At 43.6% G+C, this 25,747-nt stretch overlaps 1 protein-coding gene across 1 annotated transcript in view; it reads left to right on the top strand.

The window, feature by feature from the left end:
• MYBL2 (MYB proto-oncogene like 2) overlaps positions 1-25,747 on the top strand; it is an 84,347-nt gene that overhangs the window by 13,820 nt on the left and 44,780 nt on the right. The window contains exons 2-7 of the mRNA XM_073606492.1: positions 3,238-3,331; positions 5,284-5,355; positions 7,029-7,121; positions 9,929-10,149; positions 13,252-13,396; positions 13,577-13,813. Of these exons, the coding sequence (XP_073462593.1) occupies positions 3,238-3,331; positions 5,284-5,355; positions 7,029-7,121; positions 9,929-10,149; positions 13,252-13,396; positions 13,577-13,813 (862 nt within the window). The remainder of the gene's footprint in view (positions 1-3,237; positions 3,332-5,283; positions 5,356-7,028; positions 7,122-9,928; positions 10,150-13,251; positions 13,397-13,576; positions 13,814-25,747) is intronic.

Here is a 25,747-nt window from a genome sequence, read left to right as displayed (position 1 = left end):
TGATCACCTCTGCGTTTTTTTTATTTTTTGTGCTTTATACAAAAAAAGTGGCAATATTGAAGAAAAAAAACAATTTTTTTTTTTTTTTTTTACTTTTTGCTATAATAAATATCCCCCAATTTTTTAAAAACAAATTTCTTCATCAGTTTTGGCCAATATGTATTATTTTTGGTAAAAAAATCGAAATAAGCGTATATTGGTTTGCGCAAAAGCTATAGCATTACAAACTGGGAAAGATTTATGGTGTTTTTATTTATTTATATATATTATTTATATATTTTTTTACTAGTAATGGTGGTAATCTGCGATTCCCCCCCCTTCGGTATTGCAACGGACTGATCGGAGAATTTTGACACATTTTTGGGACCATTGACATTTAAAGGGCGAACAGTGCTATATGGATAATAGATAATAAAGGATCCTGCGAGCAACCAATAACCAGATGCTAAAAAAAGTAAATAGATGACAGGGAAGCTGCTATGGTTAAACACGTCGCATAAATCGCGCAAGGATAAATAGATAAAATATAAATGCTGCGCTACCTGTAATTAGTGTGATACACACTCTATCAATGTAGAGATCAAAAAGCATACATAACTAATATATAAAAATTCCTTAAATAATAAATATGTACTGAATGACTAAAGAGGTGACAAGTGTAACTAATTAAATGGATAAAAAATATTAAAAATACAACTTAATCCAAAGTGCTCCTATGCAAAGTGGTGCTGTAAATTACTTCTACAGTACACAATTTGATCCGAAGTGCTCCTGTGCAAAGTAATGTGCAAAACATAAAAATATGTGAATTAATGAAAAAAGTGCTCATGTGCATTTGTGATCAACAATTATGTCGATGGCGATCCTGCCAGAAAAAGTCCATAAGTCTCAAACAGAGAATTTGTTCACAAATCACAGTCTCATGCATATACATATCTTATCCTTATTGAGTCCTTTTATATAGTGTGATGCCCTATATGTAAGTTCATTGGAAAAGTGTTTGAAGACTTTATAGTGGTGTCCCCCCCCCCCCCATTCCAATAGTGTCCATGAGGTCTGAAATTGTTTTGTTCTGCCACTGAAGAATCTTGTACATTTCACACTTCTGGGTGTATAGGATGCCGGGTCCTGGGCCCCTGCTGCAGTGTCTCCATCTGCTGCCCCCTTCCTTACTGCAGAATACAATGGGGGGGGGGGGACGGGGGACTGGTGGATGGAATCATAGAATGCAGTGGGGCATCAGTAGAGATGTAATATTTCCGAAAATTTTGAAGCCATGGGAAAACTTTTTTGGGGGGGGGGGGGAATTGAAAAAAACAATTCAGTGTGGAGTACTTTTACAAATTTGAAAGTCATTTTGTTACACAATCCCTTTAATACTTTTATATACACTGCATTTCAACTTCCCAATGTATTTTTTTGGGAGGCCGTGGTTTGTAACACTTCCATACTTAAAGATGATACTGGTGAATAAACACTTTGTGATGATCCAGAAGCAGCAGAAAGTGTTTCTGGAATGAGAACTCCTGCACTACTTGCACTTTACTGTCCTTCTCATTTTCTTCCATAAAGTATTTTCAGCGTCTTTAGGACACATCTGGCATGCAAGGATGTGTTTTGTCATACTTGTAGCATTTTGAAAATAATATTTCCAAACTCTAGATCAGTGGTTCTCAACCTGGGGGTCAAATAATGATTTTCCAGGGGTCACCGAATCCTGGGCTGTTCCTGAAGCCCACACCACTCTCCCAGCCTTTTTGTGGCTGCCCAGCAGGGCTGTCCCTGGAGCCTGTGGCCGCCCCACTCAGCCTCTTCACAGCCACCCATTCAGTTTACAGCATGGCTGGGGGGCAGAGACTAGAGGTCAGCTGACTGGTGAGGAATGTGAAGTGGGAGTAGCTGGAGGAGACCCTATATCCTGATTTCAGCATAGGTGTCACTGCTACGAGATACCACAAAGTCGGAGACACAGTGAGTAACACTACCTGTGATTATAGTTGCCGTTAAAAGTCTGCACTACAGTTAGTTCTCAGATCAGCAGATGACCTTGATCAAGAGCACCTAAATTCCCCCCACCAAGGAGTAAGAGAAGGAATAAAAATAGAGAATATATGGAAGGAAGAAGGAGAGAAAGAATGAGAGAACAAGAAAGACAGCTAGAGAGAGGGATGGGGAAAAAAGAACCAGAAATCAGGTTAGAGAGCGATTAAAGGGAAAGAAAGGAGAACAAAGAGAGAGAGTGGTACATCCTAAAATGTACCATAAGGGCTTTTAATACTGTACGAGTGGAAGGGACCCAGGGAGCGCTAAATGTCCGTGGGTTAAGGGCACAAATTACTTGTATTGCCTTGGGTGCTGACAACCCACGCTACGAAAATAATTTTATATTTAGGGGTCCCTACAACTTGGGAAATTTTATCAAGGGGTCACCGGCACTAGTGGTTGAGAACCACTGCTTTAGATGCTGGTCTCACCATTTTACTGAGAAGAGGAAAAGAAAAACCTGACCAGACTATAGGGAAACCTGATGCTGTGATGGTGGAGAACATTAATAGGAATCATTTAAAGGTTCAATAAGTTAAATTAATTTGTCAGACAAATTTACCCTCTTGCCTGTCAAATAAGGCCTGGGAGGAAAGAAGCTATCATCTACTGCAGGAGTCCTCAACCCCGGGCCGTGGACTGGTGCCGCTCCGTGGGCGGCAGGCGAGCTTGACAGCACAACCTGCACTGCCACCCTTCCACCACCAGAAGGTACCCACACCCCTTCTAGCACCACTACTCTCTTCTGTCTCTGTGGTCATCCTACCTACAGGGAGGAAGGGGGGAGGAGAGACAGGCCTGCAGGTGACAGCCCCCCCCCCCCTCCAGGTGACAGTCTACACACACCTCTTCCCTGGGGGGGGCAGGCGGTTGGGGGAAGCTTTTTCCCAATGTTTCCGTGGGTTTTTTTTTTTTTTTTTTTCCCAGGCCTTCCCATCTCTAGGCATCAGACATACTCATAAAAGTTACTCCAACGGTTGCTTTTTTTTAATTGCTCTTCTCATAAAGTTAAATTTGTAAATGGTATCTGCTGCGGTTATTGAAATGTTTGCTTTTTGCATTGCAGTTTGTAAATATTCAGATTTTCCATACTTTGTGGTGTTCGATTATTGTTGCAGGTCCCGTTCACATTTTATATATCATCACTGAATTTTGAATGTGGGATAACGAACACAAGATCTTTTGTCTTTGCAGTGATGACTGGGAGGATGTGCAGTATCAGGACACTGACTCTGATGTTCCGGAGCACAGAGAGAACCGTGTCAAGGTGAAATGGACCCTGGAGGAGGTAGGTGCCACACCCCACACTCTTCAAATATAATTCACAGGTATGATCTAACAGATACCTCCCTTCCCAATTCCCTCTCCAGTCTCCATTGCAGTTATCTGAGAAGGTGTTTTTCCAAAACCACCTAATGCCTGCTGTTCTTTCAGTGCCAGACTTTGAGTTCTCTTTCCAAGGCGATGCTTGGAATGAGATTAAAAAAGGTCTTCCTGGCCAGGAGAACTATGGCTTGGTGAGCAAGGAGAAAGATGTGTTTTCCCAAGAACAAGGGCAAGGTGGCTACAGTAGTGGAAAGCCAAAAATATTAACCCCAAAAAAGACAGAAGCCTCCTTGCCAAGGCCTCTCCCTTCCCAGCACTGACTTGGCAGCTAGTCAGCCTTCTAGTCTCCAGTGTTAATATTGACGTCAAATTTTGATTTAGTTTTAGTCACCTAAATCTAATGAGTTTAGTTAAATTGTAATGCATTATTTAGGTATTTCTCTAGAATTGCCACTCATTATATACTCTTGGAGTAAAAATCTAATAACGTTATTATTTATGGTATTCTGATCTGAACATGCATTACAAACACAGATTTAGCCGTTAATATATAACATCTTTATAAATAAAACTAAATTTCATATACACAAATATTGCTTTTTTGACAAACAAGTGCAACTTTAAAATATAAAAAAAACCTATTGGCTGTAATGCCATTGGACATATTCTCTAATATATTACCGCTTGTTTGCGGGGAGGAGAGTGAGTACCTATTTTTGACAGTCCCCACTTCTGGGAGGTCCCCAAGAAGTCCCCCCCCCCGTCCCCCCCCCCCCCCCGCCGCCAGGCCTTTCACAAAGCGATGTGCGCTTTGCGCATGTGCAGTAAGGAACCAGCTGTGAAGCTGCAAGGCTCCACTGACAGTTTCCCTTTAGAAGAGGGGTGCCCAACCTTTTGAGGAGTGAGGGCGACTTGGTAACTGGTCGCGGGCCACAATGAGCAGAGCGGGCAGATGACGGATCCGTGTCCACTCTGCATATGCAGACATGGACACAGCCCTCTCTACTCTACGGGCCCTCTGATCTGCCCAGACAGAAGGGGACGGATCCCCTTCTGTTTTTTTTTTTTTTTAAGTGGATCGGATTGGAGATGGGTGGATGTAAACGGACACATGTTAAGGTTAGATCCGACGCTCTATAGAGGTGAATGGAGGGTCCGATTGGGTCAACCTGAAAGACTAACTCGATTGGACTGATCTGGTGAAAGGAGCCTAAGGCTGCTTTCACACTGATGCACTGCGGTTTACCTGCACCTCCTTTTAATTTTTTTTTGACCGGGGGGAGGGGGGGGGGGGCTGGAGCTCCGCTTTAAGTATTAAGAAAGAAAAAAAGAAAAGCCTTAGTCCTAATTTTATTTATTTATTTTTTTTTATCAGCAGCTTAGTAGATGCCCCCTACTTATGTGGTAGTGCAGTGTTAATTTTGATGTAAATTTTTTTAATTTTGTTTGTTAGTCTTTTGACTAAAATGCCATTTTAGTCTGTCGTATTTTACTCAACTTCTGCTGTGAACATTGAGGATTCATTTGTTCACAGTGCATTCTCTGGATGAGGTGGTGAGACTGACGTCAACACTCCACCTCATTCAATCAGTCAGAACGCGTTGCATCCATTGAGAAAATGTAAAGCGATTCCTAAATGGCACCCATGCAGAGCAGTGACCTGTGTTCACAATGCAGCAAGACAGCCGCTTGGCACGAGACCCAGAAGCAAGTGGGGATCACCGGAGTAGCAGTGTCTACAATAGTGACTTCCAGCTTCTAAAGGAATTCACATGTATATCTGCATAGTTACTTTGATCCTAGATGGACCAATTTAACGATGTGAAAATGCCATACCTGAAATTCTTTACATTTTAAAGCTATTGCAGATAAACTTTTTGAAAAATCTAAGTTTTCTTCCTGTTATTTTTGTAGGATGAGACACTAAAAAGCTTGGTGAGAACGTATGGACAGGGAGAATGGAAGACAATAGCCACTCATATGGTTGTAAGTAGAATGCTTTTTTGTCTGCTTAGCAAAAATAACATTACAGAAAGCTGTTAAGGATCACAAACTGGAATTGCCTCTATATGAACATCCTCTGGGTCCTCGCCTTATCTCATCCAGTGTAGCCTCTCTGCTGTGTCTCAAATGAAGCCAGGACAAAATAGCTGACACAAATTTTGTTCAGTGTTTGCCCAGGACACTTTCTCCAGACTGGGCCCATATGGTCAAGACACTTTCTCCAGACTGGGCCCATATGGTCAGGACACTTTCTCCAGACTGGGCCCATATGGTCAAGACACTTTCTCCAGACTGGGCCCATATGGTCAAGACACTTTCTCCAGACTGGGCCCATATGGTCAAGACACTTTCTCCAGACTGGGCACATATGGTCAGGACACTTTCTCCAGACTGGGCACATATGGTCAGGACACTTTCTCCAGACTGGGCACATATGGTCAGGACACTTTCTCCAGACTGGGCACATATGGTCAGGACACTTTCTCCAGACTGGGCCCATATGGTCAGGACACTTTCTCCAGACTGGGCACATATGGTCAATCATGCTGAATGCATGGAGTGGTAGTGGGGCTTCTGTCAAAAGTGGGCTCTTTGCCATACACTAGCTGTGTGCACAGGATTTGGCTACTGCCCAGCAAGCTCAATTCTATTCTGTTTTTTGTAGTGTAAGGCTCCTTTCACACTTATGCGACTTGTCCCATGATTTTGTACTGCAAAATTGTATGACGAGTCATTCTCCATGATTTTCAATGACTACCATTCATACTGGCACGACTTTAAGTCGTGCCGACTTCAAAATAGTTCCTGCACTACTTTTGTCCAACTTCCGTGCGAGTTGATGTCCATAGACCTCAATGTTAAACCCTCAAGTAGCATGCAAATCGTACCTGAACAATATAGACACGATTTCAGTACGACTTTGTAAGCACAAGCTGTGCTTACAGGAATGGCAGGAAAAGGAATTGCCTCACACCATGTATGTTTTCATTGGCTAATGCCAAAGTTGTGGCAAAGTCATACAAAGTAGTACTGATCCCAAATCGCGGCAAAATCGCGTGACTTTGAAGTCACATAAGTGTGAAAGGGGCCTTTTAAAGGGCTAGAATGAGAAGATTGAAATCCCCATTGAAGAGATTTTCCTGTACTTCCTGCATAGGAACTGCGACAGGGAGGGAGCAAAATCTTGGAACTCATAAAACTATAAGCTTCGGTTTTTGATTCCTATAATGTCTAAGGTTGTCTTTCTCATGTTTTTGTGAGATCCCCAAAATGGGGGGGGGGGGGGGTTACTCTAACATTCCCCATTCTACCAAGAGCTAAACCTGGGAGAACTGAGAATGGACTTTAACATAGGTTTTATGGGATTTAAAGCGGAACTAAAGCCTCAAATATTTTACTGCCATGGAAGTGGCCATCTTGGCCTCTCTTTGATCTGCAGTTACCTTGGTGCTACACTTGAGGTCAGTTTTGTGCATAGTCTCACTTTAAGGTAGGTTATTAGGCTATTATGCTAGCAGTGAAAATACAATTTAGAAAATTGCCAAAAAAAAAAAAACCTGCCCCAATATGGAAAACCCACTCAACTAGGGGGTTATCTATCAGTATAATGTGTATCAGTATAATGTGAGTTTTCTCCTTCCCTTTTTATTATCCAGAACCGAACTGAACAGCAGTGTCAGCACAGGTGGCAACGTGTACTTCACCCTGATCTAGTCAAAGGCCCATGGACCAAGGAGGAGGATGAAAAGGTGCGCGAGTACATGATTTTAAAGGATCTAAATAAAATATTGAAAGGTGTTTCATTTGCAGCCAAACGGCTAATTAAATATGATCATCTAATGTTATACTACTTTTTTTTTTTTTGACTGTGTTTTTACCGCTGCAGCTCTGGAAGGTTTTGCCCCCTTCCTGACTAGGCCGTTTTTTGTGATACAGCACTGCGTTACTTTAACTGACAATTGTGCGCCGCTGTACCCAAATAAAATCTTTTGTCCTTTTTTTTTTTTTTTCTCACAAATAGAGCTTTCTATGTACGTGATCTAGCGCAGAGTGGCTGCCCTGCTGCAGTAAATGTACAGTGGGCGGTCTGCAACTGGTTAAGGCAGTGCCACTTGCAAAAAGAGGACATGCAAACTTTGTGGGACAGACAGTTTTGTGCTGGTTGTCCACAGCTGTCAACCCCACCAATCGGCTACTTCAAAACCGGTTTTGATGCTACAGAGATACCAAGGGCTGTTTTGGGCTTTTTTTTTTTTTTTACTAGTAATGGCTGTAGTGTGTTTATCTTGATTGACATTGCGGCGGACAGATCGGACACTATTTTGGGACCACTGATATTTATACAGAAAATGATGCCATAAATCAATAACCTATTTTGTAGGCGCTATAACTTTTGCGCAAACCAATCAATATACGCTTATTGCAATTTTATTAATTTTTTTCCAAAAATATTTAGAAGAGTACATATCGGCTTTTTTTTTTTTTTTTTTTTTTTTAAATTGGGGATATTTATTATAGTAAAAAAATATTGTGTTTATTTTTTTTTTCAAAATTGTCGCTTTTTTTATTTATAGCGCAAAAAATAAAAACAGCAGAGGTGATCAAATACCACCAAAAGAGAGCTCTATTTGTGGGGAAAAAAAATTATTCATTTAGGTACAGTGTTACATGACTGCACAATTGTCATTCAAAATGTTACAGCGCTGAAAATTGGCCTGGGCAAGAAGGGGGTGAGAATGCCCGTTATTGAAGTGGTTAACATGAGAGAGTATCTTGCAAGTTTTTGTTTCTTTAAACCTGATAATACCCAATGCAAGCCTGCCTTCTTTTTAGTTCCACCCATTTTATTTTCCTGTGGTCTCAACTTAAGGTTTTACAGAGCAAGAACTAATGCTTTGTTTACTTAGTCTGAGACTCAATCAATCTTTGAGGGCCGGTTCAGACTAGCGCGATGCCAGACATTGCATGTGATTCACCCCACATTGCTGTGAAGATCACATGCAATGTCTGTGCAATGCTAATTCAGCCATTTAAACTGGCTGAATTTGTATTGCATTCAGACCAAACTCATGCAGGACCCTTTTTTATGTCTGCACCAGAATCGAGTCGCATGGGCGTTACACGCCGCAATCAGTTCTCATGAACAGCTTTGCGAATGTAGATGCAATGCGGATTTATAGCAAATTCACTGTGAATTCGCACTGCATCTAGCGTGAACCGGGCCTAAAGCATAAGGTTAACAAAGAAAATATTAAAGCATATCAAACTCCATCCCTCTGCCACTCCTATATTTTATTTTTCTTTAAACCCCCCCTATCCATAAATTTTTAAATCTGCATCCTTTAGGCTGCTATGTTGATTTCACTGAGTCTTCTTTTTCTTCTGAGACACTGGGTGGTTTCTCCTGGACTGAGTTCCCAGGCTGTGTGATGTGCTGCCTCCAGGAGGTGTGTCTATTAGCTTGGCCTCACATAGGAGGTAAATTGGTTGAATGATGCAGTCCTTCCAGCGATGTGTGGGTGTTTGTTTTTTTGTTTTTTAGATTGACGAAGCAACATATTAAAAAGTTTTACTTTAATAGTATATATGTTCCACCCTCTATACAGCTTAAAGTGTTACTGAACCCAGGACCCTGCAGTCACTATATCTGGTCTCCCACAGTACACAGAACATGGAAATGCAATTATTTTAGTAAATACAAACCACCAAATACCTTTTCACATCAGCAGTCTTGTGACTTCTATCGGTGTCCGGCCAAGCACTGGTTAACGCTTGTAGGAGGAGTTTTTTGACTAACCAATGAAACTGCAAAACCCCTGGCCCTCTGTCTGGACAGTGCTGATTGGCCCTGTGCTGATCACATGCATCCTCCCAAGGAAAAAAAATAAACCTCTAGCAGTACACACCAAACTGAGCATGTGCAGCCTGACTCAATAGACTTTGTTTTCAGAAAATTATTAGGAGTCAGTGGAAGAAGGGAAGGATCAGAGAAGACAGGATCAAACAGCCTTTTTACACAATGTGGAGGATTAACCCCATCCACAGTGAGTATAACAAGCATGCAGTGCTGCATATACAGATTGATTTTACTGTTGTGGGTTCGGTAACACTTTAAGTAGTCATGTGCCTGTGCCATAAAGGCACATAAAGACCTTACTGCAGTAAATATATGAAAAAAAACTAACTTTTTGGATTAATTCACATAATTTGTGTTGGAATGCACTGGTCAGTGTAGCAAAGACAAGGCAATATGTCTTACTTTCTTTAGTGTCAATTCACATCACTGCCTTGCAGTGATGTGTGCTAAAAAAAACAGTACTGCATGCAGTACTTTTTTCCGTTTAGCGGGCTGCCATGGAAATCGCAGCATCCCAATACCACTATGTGAATAGAACCTAATGAAAAAAAAATAAATCTGCGATGCTCCAAGATTGGCGTTTCAGCATGGTGTCCTCACTGCACACACCAGCATTCACTGTTAACCTATATACATTCTTTGCAAACTTGATAATGTTTCTTTGATCTGTGATTGTTAAAAGCTATGTTCCAACTCCAGGTGATAGAGCTGGTGAAGAAATATGGAACTAAACACTGGACTCTGATTGCCAAGCAGTTGAAGGGCAGGATGGGTAAGCAGTGCCGTGAGCGCTGGCACAACCATCTTAACCCAGAAGTGAAGAAGTCCTCCTGGACAGAAGAGGAGGATCGCATTATCTGTCAGGCGCATAAACTGCTGGGAAACCGTTGGGCAGAAATAGCAAAGCTGCTTCCTGGAAGGTTAGTGTTGTGTTTCCACATAGAGCGGATGGACAGATTAAAACTTAAATGGCCCTTTAAAAAATAAAAATCATGCATCTAAAAATCAAACTCCTCCAATTGTTTGTAGTGTCCAGACCTGAGTTTGGAACGATGAGATTAACGTTTTATAGGTCACAGATGGTATGACCAAATAAGAACTGTTATTTTATAAATCAAAGTGCCACGCTAAATACTGATGAACGTGTAAATTAATAGTAACTTGGTGTGCCAATATGTTTACAAAGATGCGTGTATATAACAGCAATGGTAAAGGCTCAAAATTTGCATATTGTAAAATGTAAAAAACGGAGCATTGGGCTACCCATTAAAAAAGAAAAAAATGGGATGATTCGCGCTATATAAATGGTGAATGTGTGGCCAAATGGTCACACCGACAGTGAATGCATAAACCAAAAGTGCAATAATATATCACAATCAGTGCAAGCAAATATATAAAAAATAAAGTCCAAGCAAAATAAATGTGTTAGAAGATCATTGTGAATGATAAAAAAGTGTCCATAAAAAAGCACCCAAAAAGAAAAAGAGTAAAATAGCATTCACGGGTCTTTCAACCACATGGAGCCTCAGATGTGTGGGACCGCCACCAACAATAAGAGCCTGGCCGCTTACCAGAACCCCATGACCCCCCCCCGTTACAGAGGGTCCAAAAGGGCTTATGAGATCCTAGTAGTCCGGATTTCCCAGGAGCGAAGATGGAAATAGAAACTGGAAAAGGGCATCAAATGCTGGGATGGAGATGAATGGGTCCACAGGAAGGGGGCTCAGCCCTCAGCAAAGTGATGTCATCATAGGAGAAAAGAAAGGGAGGGCTCCCATAGTGTAAATCAGATAACGATTTATTGTAAAAAAATGTGTAAACACTCACATGTAAGTAAGACAATCAGCATCACGAATGGAAGAACAGACTGTGGCACCGGCCGGATGACCACAGATAGCTCGTCCTGTTAGATGTACAGCGACAGTGGGAGGTGGCGCGATGATACCGCTCAGCATCATCGCGCCACCTCCCACTGTCGCTGTACATCTAACAGGACGAGCTATCTGTGGTCATCCGGCCGGTGCCACAGTCTGTTCTTCCATTGATGATGCTGATTGTCTTACTTACATGTGAGTGTTTACACATTTTTTTACAATAAATCGTTATCTGATTTACACTATGGGAGCCCTCCCTTTCTTTTCTCCTATGATGACATCACTTTGCTGAGGGCTGAGCCCCCTTCCTGTGGACCCATTCATCTCCATCCCAGCATTTGATGCCCTTTTCCAGTTTCTATTTCCATCTTCGCTCCTGGGAAATCCGGACTACTAGGATCTCATAAGCCCTTTTGGACCCTCTGTAACGGGGGGGGGGTCATGGGGTTCTGGTAAGCGGCCAGGCTCTTATTGTTGGTGGCGGTCCCACACATCTGAGGCTCCATGTGGTTGAAAGACCCGTGAATGCTATTTTACTCTTTTTCTTTTTGGGTGCTTTTTTATGGACACTTTTTTATCATTCACAATGATCTTCTAACACATTTATTTTGCTTGGACTTTATTTTTTATATATTTGCTTGCACTGATTGTGATATATTATTGCACTTTTGGTTTATGCATTCACTGTCGGTGTGACCATTTGGCCACACATTCACCATTTATATAGCGCGAATCATCCCATTTTTTCTTGTTTATGCTATGTGTTTGTGTCACATTTTAGATATCGCTGCTTTGTTACCATATTTTAGACACTTTGAAGCGCAATTATTTTTCCCCCCTTTTTTTTCTACCCATTAAAAAACCTGGTACAGAGAAGTCAGCAGATCGCTTTAGTTATCTGACAACTGTTTTTTTTTTTTTTTTTTTTAAATGGGCAGTGTTGCAAAGACAAGGCAATATGCCTTATTTTCTTCTTCTTTTACCATTGCTGTTATAGCAAGTGCTATAGTATATAGGCTACCTGTGCACCACCTGTTTATGGTGCAATCTTTTAGATCTTCTTTTTTGCTGCCTTTTGTGGGGTTTGGCATAGATTTGTTTCCAAAAAAATATATGGGCAGGCTCTGATCTTGACTCCTCCAAAATCAAAATTTTTGTGCTCCGTATAAAGGAGGACAAGTTTGCTTTTTCTTGAAGCGGAGGTTCACACAAAAATTGAACCTCCGCTTTTTGGAACCCTCCCCCCTCCGGTGTCACATTTGGCACCTTTCAGGGGGGAGGGTGGTGCAGATACTTGTCTAATACAGGTTTTTGCACTCACTTCCGGGCATAGACTCCCACGGGAGTCTACGCCACTTCCCGTCCCCCCGCGCTGTCTGCTGGGACACACACGGGTCCCAGAGACAGCAGGGACCGTTCTGATTGCGCAGCGCGACTTGCGCATTCGCGCTGTAGGGAACCGGGAAGTGAAGCCTCAAGGTTTCATTTCCTGATTCTCTCACAGAAGATGGTGGCGGCAGCCCTCGAGAGCCGAGCAACGGTTCGGCCTCGGGTGCCAACATCGCTGGACCCTGAGACAGGTAGGTGTCCTTATTTTTTAAAGTCAGAAGCTGCAGTATTTGTAGCTGCTGACCTTTACATATTTTTTTTTTCGCAGGCTCCCTCTTTAAATGCAGATTTTATTTATTTATTTATTTTTTTTACATTTTTTTTTATTCGATGTCTGTAAAGCATTGCACCCACAATCAGCAGATCACGGGTGCAATTTCAGGCTCCTGTAGACTGTGTAGTTGTGTGCCCGTACCTCAGGCAGTTACTGAATGACATGGAGCATCAATGAACTACCTAGTGCGCTCATCAGCGCTGATGGTAATTGTAGTTCCCCCATTCACAGTACTCTGTGAATGAATGACGTGACTGGGTGGGCTAAGCCCTGCATGGCTGCATTTTTGTAAAATTGACAGCGAGTGCGGGAAGATGATTTCTGGCCCCATGTCGTCACATTTAGAAAGGGGGATCAGGGTGGAACATGTAACCTGTTCCCAAAGGTGAACTTATCCTTTTTAAGGTAATGTTTCCTGGCAGCTGTTACAAAGTACTTTGCACACTTTTAAGGATCGCACTCATTTTTTTTCTCTCTATGCACAGAACGGACAATGCAGTGAAGAATCATTGGAACTCCACCATCAAGAGGAAAGTGGAGACAGCCGGGTACATGAATGGACAGAAGAGCAGTGTCACGGGTGATCAGGAGGAGCGGGATGACTCTACCTCTCAGACTGTTGTGGAGAAGGTACAAACTCAATCAACATACCGTTCTTAGTAGATGTCCACTACTGAGAATTTTTATGTACATTTATTTAATGTGAGTGTGTGGGTATACAGACATGTAAAATATAAATTAAATATATATTTTCTCACTTAAGTTAATACCATTTTCTTTTTTTTTCTTTTTTTGTTTTGCTAATTGCAGAGTGATCTATGTTTGGTACCCCAGGATAAGGCAGATGTAATAGAGCCTGTCGCCTCCTCTGATATAATAGAAGTAAATATAACTGAAGTTAAGTCAGAGGTGCATAGCGAAGGTGAAGAGGAAGATAGTGCTGGATCCAGCCCCTCATCTGCTGTCGCTTCTGTGAGCTCAGGGCCAGAGAAGTGGATGGTGGAGTATGTCAACTACCTAGTGCCAAACAATGACATGATTGAATCTGTAAGTATCCTTATACAAATCTTGGTTTTCTTCTATATTTAAGATAGAGAAATAGCACTTTACCATTCCTTATAAGTAATTATTCATTAAAATGGTTTGGCTTCTACAATGTGTGCAAACAAGAAATAGAGATAATTGTCATTTTCTGTATAGGAGTTAAAATATGATAGGTGATAGTGGACTATAGGGTCTCAAACAAGGGTCAGAAGTGGACTTGATGGTTTTTGAACAGAAGAAATCCTTAATTTCATTTTATAAATAAGGTGTCTAGAGCGATTTAGCAAACAGCGCAATACATTCAGATGCAGCATACAAGTGAGAAATGGGTGTGTGTGTATGTATGTATATACTTATTTGCAATAACAAATGACATGGTCAGCATGTATGTAGATAGTAGGACTGCGTGATTGGGTCACATGCCAATATCAACCAATCAAGATTGTGCTTGCTGTGGCTACATGGTAACAAGCCTGTTGTGACAACAGTGTGCATGCAGGAAGGTTAAAGCTGAAAGAGGAAGTAAAGACAGCCGCCGCCTCTTTTTTTTTGTTTTTGACCTGCAAAGTAAAGGCATAATGTGCTAGTATGTATTCCATACTAGCACATTATGTAAAACTTGGCTGCAAACGTGGCTCTTATCATCCCAGCTGGATGCCGCTTCCATCTGGGTCCACAGACTCCGACTGTGTGACTGGCCGGAGCCACGTGACATTACTCCCGCGCATGTATGCAGGAGCTGCCGGTCATGGCATACGGCTCTGCAGTAAAGGCACAGGCGGCCGTTCCTTCAGAGCGCATGCGCCAATGACGTCATCGGCGCAGTATACAGTAAGCATCTCCTAAAAGGTTCAAGTTTAGCCGCCACAGTAAATGGCACGGCTGGGCGAAACAATGTTACCTTACGTCGCTTCGCCTTTTGGCCACTAGGGGCGCACGCCCCCACAGCATGTGCCTGGAGCCGATGCGAGTGACCTGCCGGCGCGATGACCGCCGGGCATCCGCTATAGCTTGTGACAGAGCGAGAACCGGGTTCTGTGTGTGTCTTTCAGGGCAGTAGAGACAGTGTGTGTTCAATCTCTCTCTCCTCCTAGACAGTCCCATCCCCCCTACAGTTAGAACACACCTAGGGAACACAGGTAACCCCCTAGTGTTAACCCCTTCCCTGCCAGTGACATTTATACAGTAATTGGTGCATTTTTATAGCACTGATCGCTGTATAATTGTCAATGGTCCCAAAAATGTGTCAAAAGTATCCAATTTGTCTGCCGCAATATCGCAGTCCCGTTTAAAAATTGCAGATCGCCGCCATTACTAGTAAAAAAAAAAAATAAAAATAAATAAAAATGCCATAAATCTATCCCCTATTTTGTAGACGCTATAACTTTTGCGCAAACCAATCAATATACGCTTATTGCGAGTTTATTTTTTTTGAGAAAAAAAATTAATAAAAAATGTAGAATACATATTGGCCTAAACTTAAAAAAAAGTTTTTTTGATAAAAAAATGTGGGATATTTATTATAGCAAAAAGTAAAAGATTGTGTTTTTTCCAAATTGTCGCTCTTTTGTTTATAGCGCAAAAAATAAAAACCGCAGAGGCGATCAAATACCACCAAAAAAAAGCTCTATTTGTGGGCAAAAAAGATGTCAATTTTGTTTGGGTACAACGTTGCACGACTGCTGTATGTGACTCTGCAGCTGAGACCAAAAGCTCTGGCGTAGGAGCAGTGGAATTCGAGACGACTGTACTACCAGCACTCAGTAAAATCTCAATTGTAAATTAAAGAGATAAGTGAACGAGATGCCATGCACATCGTTGGACTTAACCCATAGTAATCCAGCACATTTTACAAAGTGGCTGAATTGCTGTAATTGAGCTTTAAAGTCCTATAAGAGACTATTCATAACAATTTTGGTAGTACTGCATTTAGGCTTTGTCTCCATGACCATTTTTACTAACTGTCCTGGGACTATGGCTAGTGTAGTAGCTGTACATATGCAGATTCTTTTGACTCCTGAATACTGATAACTGATATTTTTGTTTGGAGAAATCGGTTAGCTAGCTTTGCATGTTTCCAGGCATTACTTGCAAATATATCCTGATGTATTCACACTTAAGCTTTTTTTTTTTTTTGTCACAGGTATTTCTTTTTTAGCATTTGTACAGGCAGTTCTGCATCTAAGCCTCCTGTGTGTAGCAGCCCCCGTAATACTGGAGGTTCATCTAGATCCAGCGATTGTTGCAGGAGTGCCTCGCCTACCCGGGACTCCCCTCATTGGCTGAGACAGCAGCACAGCGCCTTTGGTTCTGGCTGCTGTTTATCAGCCAGCCAATGAGTGAAAGGGGGCGGGCCGGGCCACGGCTCCGTGTCTGAATGGACAAAGGAAGCTGTGACTTGGCTCGGGTGCCCCCATAGCAAGCTGCTTGCTGTGGGGTCACTCCAATGGGATGGAGGGGACAGGAGAGCAGACAAACAAAATGGGGGGCACACCCTAAAAGATGCATTAAAGATAGTGCAGCCATAGCAAGGACAGGGGACAGGAGAAGCAGACAAGGGACCTGAGAAGGAGGATCCGGGAGGATCCGGGCTGCTCTGTGCAAAACCACTACACAGAGCAGATGAGTATAACTGGTTTATTTTTAACTAAAAAAAGAGACCTTCGTATCACTTTAAAGCTTGTAGCTTTAAGTGACAGGTGTGGGCCTTTGTTATATTTAGCCAGAGATGTAATCACCTTCCATAGGTATTAATGTACTAATTGTGTTTGCCCTGCATGGCCGTGTTAAGTGGCTTGGTTATGCCACCGAGTTTTATACCTTTTTAACAAAACTTCAATAAAAAGAATTTTCAAAAAAAATTAAGTGATGTGTGTGAACAGGCACAATTGTAAACCATGAGATTTTGGATGTTCAATAATTTCCCTTTGGGATTAATAAAGTAATCTGAATTGAGTGTTTGTGGAGCTTCAAGCTTTTTGGAGAATTCTCTTCACTAATGCCAGCCTATTGGGTTGGAGAGGATTTCCGGGCATCTTGTGTTGGGAGGGGGACTGAGGCTCGATTCACACAGGGGCAACACGACTTCAGCGCGACTTTGTACCGCGGCTTCAGCGCGACTTCAGCGCGACTTCAGCAAATTACAAGGCGACTTGAAGTCGCCTCCATGACAGGCGACTTCGGCTGTGGCCAATCACAGGGCAATCAGCTCTCTGGGAGGGAGGGGGGGAGGGAGGGGTTTTCCCTGCAAAGTCGCTTGACTTTACAGAGAGATCCGACTTGGAGGCGACTTCCATTGATTTCTATGGTACAGGTCGCCTACCAAGTCGGATCAAAGTAGTACAGGGAGTACGCTCTGAAGTCGGAGCGACTTCAGTAGTGTCTATTAAGATGCTAGTGTTCACTCCCATTGAATCTATTTCTGGGGCTACTTGGGGCGACTTGAGGGCGTACAAGTCGGATCCCAAGTCGCCCCAGTGTGAACTGACCCTTAGTGCCGGTTCACACAGGGGCGGCACGACTTGCAGGTCGCCTCAGCGAGGCGACCTGCAAACGACTTCCGAGGCGACTTGCAAAACGACTTCTGTATAGAAGTCTATGCAAGTCGCCCCAAGTCGCCCCCAAAGTAGTACAGGAACCTTTTTCTAAGTCGGAGCGACTTGCGTCGCTCCTATTAGAACGGTTCCGTAGCACAGAACGGGAGGCGACTTGTCAGGCGACTAGGTCGCCTGACAAGTCGCCCCTATGTGAACCGAGCCTTAGTGTTTGTCAGTCTTTTCAACATCTTAGAACTATGCCTTCAGGGAGGAACCAGAACTCTGGCCATAGCAAAAGAGGTAGATTGTGTTCTATCCTGGACAGAACTTTACATTCCTGCCTTGTTCGCTGTGTGCATTCCAAGCATTGACACTGAAATATGGTGAGATCCTCAGTAGGGGTTGATCGATATCATTTTTTTAGGGCAGATACCGATTTTTTAGCCGCCTTTCAGGCCGATAGCTGATATTCTGTACAGTTAAAGTTTTGAAAAACCAACACCATTTTCTACACAAATCTGGTATAAACTGAACATGTTAATGTTTATTAAAACTTTAAACATTAAGGGCTCATTCTGCACACCATACCTGCATGAAAACTGATGGGAAAACCGCATAGATTTCACTTGCAGAGACATCAGTTTTGCGTACGTTTTTATGCATGTTGACACATCAGTTTTTTCAATGCGCGTCATTTATGTACCCTGTATTCACACCAATGTTAATGTCATGTCAGTTTTTTTTTTTCCTGTGCAGATAACTGAATGCACGTTGTGGTGTGAACAGGGAACATAGAGAAAACTAGAGAATGAGAGAACCATTAACCACTAAAAACGTGCTCACTTGGTAGAGGGGATGGAGGAGAACATATAGCATGAGAAGCAAGTCTTTTGTAGTGTGCCACATATTTTTCTTTCCACCACTGAAGAGAATCACGACTTCTGTCAATTACTGGTTCCTTCAAATAGAGCTGAAGTTCATCATCCAGGCTGATTATTGATGCAGATTTAGAAGAATCCTCCGCATGAGGCTCCAATAAAATGCTGAACATGACATCAATTCGACCACGATGAAGATTCTGCTCTGCCCGTTGTCTTTTTGGTTGTCTGTTTTTTGCAGCATCTTGCTCTTCCACATTAGTAACATACTCTTCCTGGCTTGACCTTTCTGCAGGTACCTCCTGTTGAATATCTTCTGTCGGCCATTGTTTTGCCTTGGCCAATACATCACTGTAGGTGAGGATGAAAGAAAGATACAAGTCCATAAAGTCCAACCTGTGTGTGTGCTTTTATGTTGGTAACATAAAATCATCAGAAAAGAGCATGATTCTTGTTTCGAGGATCCAAAAGACATGCCAGCACCACATTTTTATTCTCTTCATGCCTTTCAAAGTGTTTGAGGCTGTCCCTTCATGACCTGCCTGAATGTTTTAATTCCACTTGTGTTGGGTCCCTCATTCTCTTGAAGCATCTTTAGCACTCTAACACATGGGATGACAGATGATACAGATGAGTCGTAATGAGTCGCCTCTAGTGTCACTTCCTCTATAGGGAAGAGGGTCTCAATGACATTGGCTATAATGTCCCATGGATCAGCAGTAGGAAAAGAACATCCTGCATATTCACCTGAATATATGCCAAGAGCTCGCTTCTGTTCCAACATTCTTTGCGGCACGTGAAGTGTTGAGTTCCATCGTTTTGGAACAGCCTGAATCAAGTTGTTTTTGGGTAGGTCAAGGTCTTCCTGAATGCACCTCAGTCGCTGCTTGGCAAGGATTGAATGGTGGAAATGACCTGCGCACCTCTTCAGCGTGCCAATTTATAGCTATCAAAGCTCTCTGGCTTTTCAGACCATCATTTACCACAAGTTGCAGGGTGTGTGCCGTGCAACTAAGGTCTGACACTTCAGCAAGCCTCATTCCTTTCACCATGTTTGCTCCGCTGTCTTGAAGCACAAGCATCACTTGGTCTTTGTTCCCCAGTCTTCAAGCATGCCTAGAAACATTTCTTTAATATACTCCCCAGTGTGGGATCCTTGCATCACTTTTATATTAAACACCAACTGCCTTTTTGTCTATCCGCTATCCATGAAGTGGCATGTAAGACTCATTAGTGACCCTGTTGGTCCTGACCAGCAGTCAGTCATGAATGAGCGTGAGTTGCCAGCGTTCTCTGGCTGCAGCATAGTCTTTACTTTCTCAACTACCTTTTGGGGAATCTTTACCAGCATTTTGTTTCTGGTAATACTTTTTACTCTTCAGTGTGTACATTGGCTCAACTATGGACCGTTTAAATTTAGAGTTGGAAACCATTGCAAATGGCTGGTTATCAGTAACCATCATCTCTGTGATTTCTCTGTCCAGCAGTTGGGATCTTCCATCCAAATTAAACCACTTAGATTTTTTCTGAAACATATCTTTTATTGGGATAGTGGTATTTCACTTTGTGATTGAGTTTGTTTTCTCTGTGCTGCATTATATAATTCAACTTGGTGAACTCTTAGATGGGCCCAAAGATTTGACATATTTTTGGTTTTTGCAGTTGCTGATCCCATGCTCGCATTGTTTGTGCATGTGTTGCATACTGCTGCTTTTCCTGGGGATGGTTGAGAAATAGTCCCAGACCACACTTTTACTTTTTCTCTCTGCATTGAAACTTGTAAGAGTTTTACTGATGAGTTAAAACTGGCTGGCACGGTGCACCCTGCTGTGGGTGGCAGGCTGGCACGGTGTGGGTGGGATGCTGGCTGGCACAGTGCACCCTGCTGTGGGTGGCTGGCACTTTGTGTGGGTGGGTGGCCTCACCTGAGTGGCTGACATGTCCTCTGAGGCCTCAATCAGACTCTGAACATTTGCAGGCCCAGTGGGCGAAGGCGGACGTAATGACATCACGTGCGTGTGCCTCCGTGCACAGGGCCTGCAGTCGGTGCACTGCAAACCTGAGTTTTGGCTTCTACCCTGGCCCCAAAAAGATGGTCGCTGCAGCAGGGGGAGAGTATGGGTAAGTTTCTGATTGATACCGTTTCTTTGAAAATTCCCAAATATCCGCCATAATAATAGGCTGTTTGATAATCGCTAGACCCCTAATCCTCAGTCAGCAGCACCTTGACTTGGGATGAATTGTTACTACACCTTGAGATGGAGGGCATTCCAGTAATCGTCTTTGCTTAGAATCGGCCTAGGCAAATGGGGTACGCTGACTTGATACTCCTAGAAGACAATCTGTGGGCTCTGCTGGATTTTCAGGTTCTTCTGTCTAAAGTCTTGATTTGCCATGTGGCTTCACTTTCGCTACAATGACTGTTGTAGCCTAGGTTCTAAGGCTTGAGGGTACCCAAGTCTGTGGTTTCTTTGATGCTAAGAGCTAGGAAGTCTACTTCTTGCAAGGTCCATCATCAGACTTAGAAGGCATACTTCACTTGGTGTAAATCTCTCCATGGTACAAATCCTCTACTTCTTGAAGCTTGGTCTGGATCTGCGTTTCTGCCCTTTCAATAGTTAGAGATAGTTAGTTAGTTTGTTATACTCTTTAAAAAGGAACTGCAGTCTGCTCATGTAATTTGTAATAAAAACGTCTCTGCCATTCTGAAGCTTCCCTCCAACTATATTTTATATATACTGTAATTCTGTACTTGCCAAATATGCTGCAGAAATCCTTCCCCCGAGTCTGGTTGCATCCATTCTAACTGTGGGCAGCTGAAGCTGCTGCCTGTTCACTTCCTGGATTTACAGACACACACTTCCAGCTCCGCAGCCCTCATTGGCCCTCTTATGATTCATCCTCCTCCCTTCGTGGCAAACTCTCACGAGACTGAGAGAGCGAGCTCTGCATGTCATAAGCCTAGTAGGCTTTTTACCAAATAGGAAGTGGGCTGTATTTACTGGCAGAAAAAAGATGTTTTACTATCCAAAGTTAAAACAAGGGCAGGAGATTTAATGGAAAGTTGGAAAAAATGATGGTTTAAGAGTCCTTTGGTCTCAGCATACGTTTTTTTATTTTATAGCATCAGCATTGCAAACCATAGTTATTTTTGATAATGCATAAAATTCCTTTCATCTTGTAAGCTCTGCCTGTCTGCTGGACATCTCTTTTCAACATTCTACATTCTTTGCATGGTTTGCGTTTTCTCCTCTGCTCATTCCTTTGGTTTACTTTCAAATTCTGAGGCTGCTTTCACACTGGGGAATTGGCGGTGAAGCTAAAAGCGGCGCTTTACTGTCGTTTTTGCGGAGGGTTTCGGCCGATAGCGGGGTGCTTTTAACCCCTGCTAGCGGCCGAAAAAAGGGTTAAAATAAACCACAAAGCGCTGCTTTGCCGGTGGTAAGGCGGCGCTGCCCATTCATTGCGATGGGCAGGGATGGTTTAGGAGCGGTGTATACACCGCTCCAAAGATGCTGCTTGCAGGAGTTTAACGTCCTGCCAGCTCGTCACCTCAGTGTGAAAGCACTCAGGCTTGCACACTGAGGCTGCAGGGGAACCGCTTCACAGTCGCTATTTTTAGCCCAAAAACTCCTCAGTGTGAAAGGGGTCTTAGGCCTACGTATCCCATGGTATATTGCAGCCTGCGAATTGTGATTCCTGTACTGGCTCCACGTCCTGAAACTCCTCCTCTTTGCTCTGGCAAATCTGTGGAACAGCAATGACCATTCAGAGCATAGTGCATGTGTCACAGAATTGAACTCAATAAATGTGTGGCATTCTTCATGAAGTTAATTTCCAAACTTCAAAATTTGTTCAGATTAATAGGAGTAGAAATAGCTAAAATTCTTTGCAGAAATTAAAGCGGGATTCCGGCCAGGAAAAAAAAAAAAAAATTAACGTCAGCAGCTACAAACACTGTAGCTGCTGACTTTAAATAAGCACACTTACCTGTCCTGGGTGCCCTTGATGTGGGCCGCCCGAGCCCGACCCGAACCTTGGCTCTCTGGTCCCAGCACCGCCATCCTAACTAAGGGAAACAGGCAGTGGAGCCTTATGGCTTCACTGCCTGTTTCCTACTGCGCATGCGCAAGTCGCACAGCGCTTTGTGAATGGGATGCAATGTGTTGTGGGACACACACAGTTCCCATAACACACCGCGCCCCATTCGCCAGAAGACTGAAGATCGCCGCGGCGTAGGAAGAGGCAGATTAGGAAGATTCTTTTTTTTTTTTTTTTTTTTTTTTTTTTTTCTCCTCCTTTTTTTTTTTTTTTTTTAGGTTTGTTTGTTTTTTTTTTTTTTTTTTTTTTTTTTCTCTCAGGGTGGACTTCCCATTTTAAGGTTTTCACATTTGGACCATAGATACATTAGGACCTTTTGGTGCAGGTTGTCTCCCTTGGGACAACCCCCCCCCCCTTCTTTTTTTTTTCTTTTGTAACTCAGTGGGATCTCAATCAGGTTGTCTGTGCTTTCAGTCCCACAGTTTGAACCCATTAGGGACTGTCTCTAGTAGACACCACCTCCTGTGTGGTGAGTGTCTGAATTGGCAGCCTAAGGCCCCTTTCACACTTATACGACTTCAAAGTTGCGCAATTTTACCGCGATTTGCCGCGATTTGGGAGCAGTACTACTTTGTACGACTTTGCCAAAGGGGAACTCCACGCCAAGTTTTAAATAAAAAAACTGGCATGGGTTCCCCCCCAGGGGCATACCAGGCCCTTAGGTCTGGTATGGATTGTAATTGGAACCCCCTACGCCGAAAAATCGGCGTGGGGGTCCCCCCAAAATCTATACCAGACCCTTATCCGAGCATGCAGCCCGGCCGGTCAGGAATGGGGGTGGGGACGAGCGCCCCCCCCCTCCTGGACTGTACCAGGCCGCATGCCCTCAACATGGGGGGGTGGGTGCTTTGGGGCACCCACCCCAAAGCACCTTGTCCCCATGTTGATGAGGACAAGGGCCTCTTCCCGACGACAACCCTTGCCGTTGGTTGTCGGGGTCTGCGGGCGGGGGGCTTATCGGAATCCGGGAGCCCCCTTTAATAAGGGGGCCCCCAGATCCCGGCCCCCCACCCTATGTGAATGAGTATGGGGTACATGGTACCCCCACCCATTCACCTAGGGAAAAAAGTGTCAATAAAAAAACACAGTACACAGGTTTTAAAGTAATTTATTAGGCAGCTCCGGGGTCTTCTTCCGACTTCGGGGGTCTCTCTGGCGTCTTCTCCCGGTGTCCGCATCTTCTGCCGGCTCCACCGCTATCTTCTGCCACTCTTTTGCCAGCGGTGGTCCGGACTTCTCGATCGTCTTCTTCCCTCTTCTCTTCCAGAGATGTTGACACGACGCTCTCTCCAGCTGCAATGGTCTCTGAATGCTCCGCAACGGACTTATATAGGCGGTGACCCCATTCCAGCTGGAGAGAGCGTCGTGTCAACATCTCTAGAAGAAAAGAAGGCCACAGAAGGCAGAAGTCCGGGCCACCGCTAGCAATTGAGCTGCAGAAGATAGCGGAGGAGCTGGCAGAAGATCAGGACACCTTCAGGAGACCCCCGAAGTCGGAAGAAGACCCCCGAGCTGCCTAATAAATTACTTTAAAAACCTGTGTACTGTGTTTTTTATTGACATTTTTTTCCCTAGGTGAATGGGTAGGGGTACCATGTACCCCATACTCATTCACATAGGGTGGGGGGCCGGGATCTGGGGGCCCCCTTATTAAAGGGGGCTCCCGGATTCCGATAAGCCCCCAGACCCCGACAACCAATGGCCAGGGTTGTCGGGAAGAGGCCCTTGCCCTCATCAACATGGGGACAAGGTGCTTTTGGGTGGGGGGGCCGCAGGGTGCCCCCAAAGCGCCCCCCCCCCATGTTGAGGGCATGCGGCCTGGTACGGTCCAGGAGGGGGGGGGGTGCTCGCTCGTTCCCACCCCCATTCCTGACCAGCTGGGCTGCGTGCTCGAATAAGGGTCTGGTATGGATTTTGGGGGGGACCCCACGCCGCTTTTTCGGCGTAGGGGGTTCCCCTTAGATCCATACCAGACCTAAGGGCCTGGTATGCCCCTGGGGGGGAACCCACGCCGGTTTTTTCATTTAAAACTTGGCGTGGCGTTCCCCCTCAGGATTCATACCAGACAGCTGTCAGCACTGCCTGTCGCTCATCAGGAAAGGAAAAAAAAGTTTTCCTTTCCCGGTCAGCGAGCCAGTCTTGTGCTTACAAAGTCGTACTGAAATCGTGTCTATATTCAGGCACGATTTGCATGCTACTTGAGGGTTTAACATTGAGGTCTATGGAGTACAACTCGCATAGAAGTTGGACCAAAGTAGTGCAGGGACTACTTTCAAGTCGGCACGACTTAGTCGTGCCAATATGAATGGTAGTCATTGAAAATCATGGAGAATGACTTGTCATACGATTTTGCAGTACAAAATCGTGGGACAAGTCGTATAAGTGTGAAAGGGGCCTTAAGCAGGCCATACATGGTCGAATTTCGAACAAATTTTCTTTTCAGAATCAAAGTTCGTTTTTTTTTTTTTTTTTTTTTTTGTGATCTGATGATTCCACCATTGATTTTCGAAATTCGGCCGACCAAGCCTTCAATTTCATCTCGTGTTACAGAAAAGAATTTTCGTGGCCGGGAATCTTCTTTTGTCTCCGTAAATTTTCTTTTCTTGCACATGCACATTTTTTTTTTCTTATTACATTTCTTGCACAATTCTCCCATCATTGGTTAGAAAATCGTTAATTTTTCAAAAAATTTCCAACATGTCCGATTCCTCAGATTTGATTGCCGCACGAAAATCGGCCGTTGCTGCAGTCCTCCATTGGTGCGAAATTTGTACGAAAATTCTTAAATACGATTTTCGAAATTCGATCCGAGTATGGCCGGCATTAGTCTGCAAGAAACCCTTCCTGGTTTTGCGTAGGGACAAGGCCTGTGTTAGCAGAGGACTTCTTTCTTGATTAAGGTCATTTTTGCCTTTTACCTTCACTCTGTCCATATCCAGTTTTCCCTTGACTGGATGTGGTTGTGTAAGTATCTGTCAGCCAGGGTGCACTGGTTTCTTGTTCCACCATCTTTAGGTGGTTGCACAATTGTTCATGTTCTCAAGGATTAAATTACTTTTTTTTTTTTTTATTGTGGGTGCACTCTGCCAGATCTGTAAGAGCACCCTGGGCTTTTGGGTATTGGGCAACTGTTTTTTTTTTTTTTTTTTTTTTTTTTACTTGCAATGCTGTCACCCGGTCCCCTGTTCACACTTTCTATAACTTCTATTTTGTGGATATTATAGCCACCTCTGATGCCAAATTCTAGTAAAAAAGATCTTTTGGAAGGATCCCTGAGCTGTAGGCACTCCCTGGTCTTCAGTTTTTTTTCTGATGTTCATTGACAGACAGCTTTACTGATTCTTGACCGTAGGGTTAATAGCGCCACTTATAGGAGTAGTAATATCGCAGTCCCGCTATAAGTCGCTGATTGCAGCCATTAC

Source organism: Aquarana catesbeiana, linkage group LG12 (assembly GCF_042186555.1).
Source record: "Aquarana catesbeiana isolate 2022-GZ linkage group LG12, ASM4218655v1, whole genome shotgun sequence".
Lineage (NCBI taxonomy): Eukaryota > Metazoa > Chordata > Amphibia > Anura > Ranidae > Aquarana > Aquarana catesbeiana.
The sequence above is the reverse complement of the archived record's forward strand: the minus strand, read 5'-3'. Positions and strand labels throughout refer to the sequence as shown.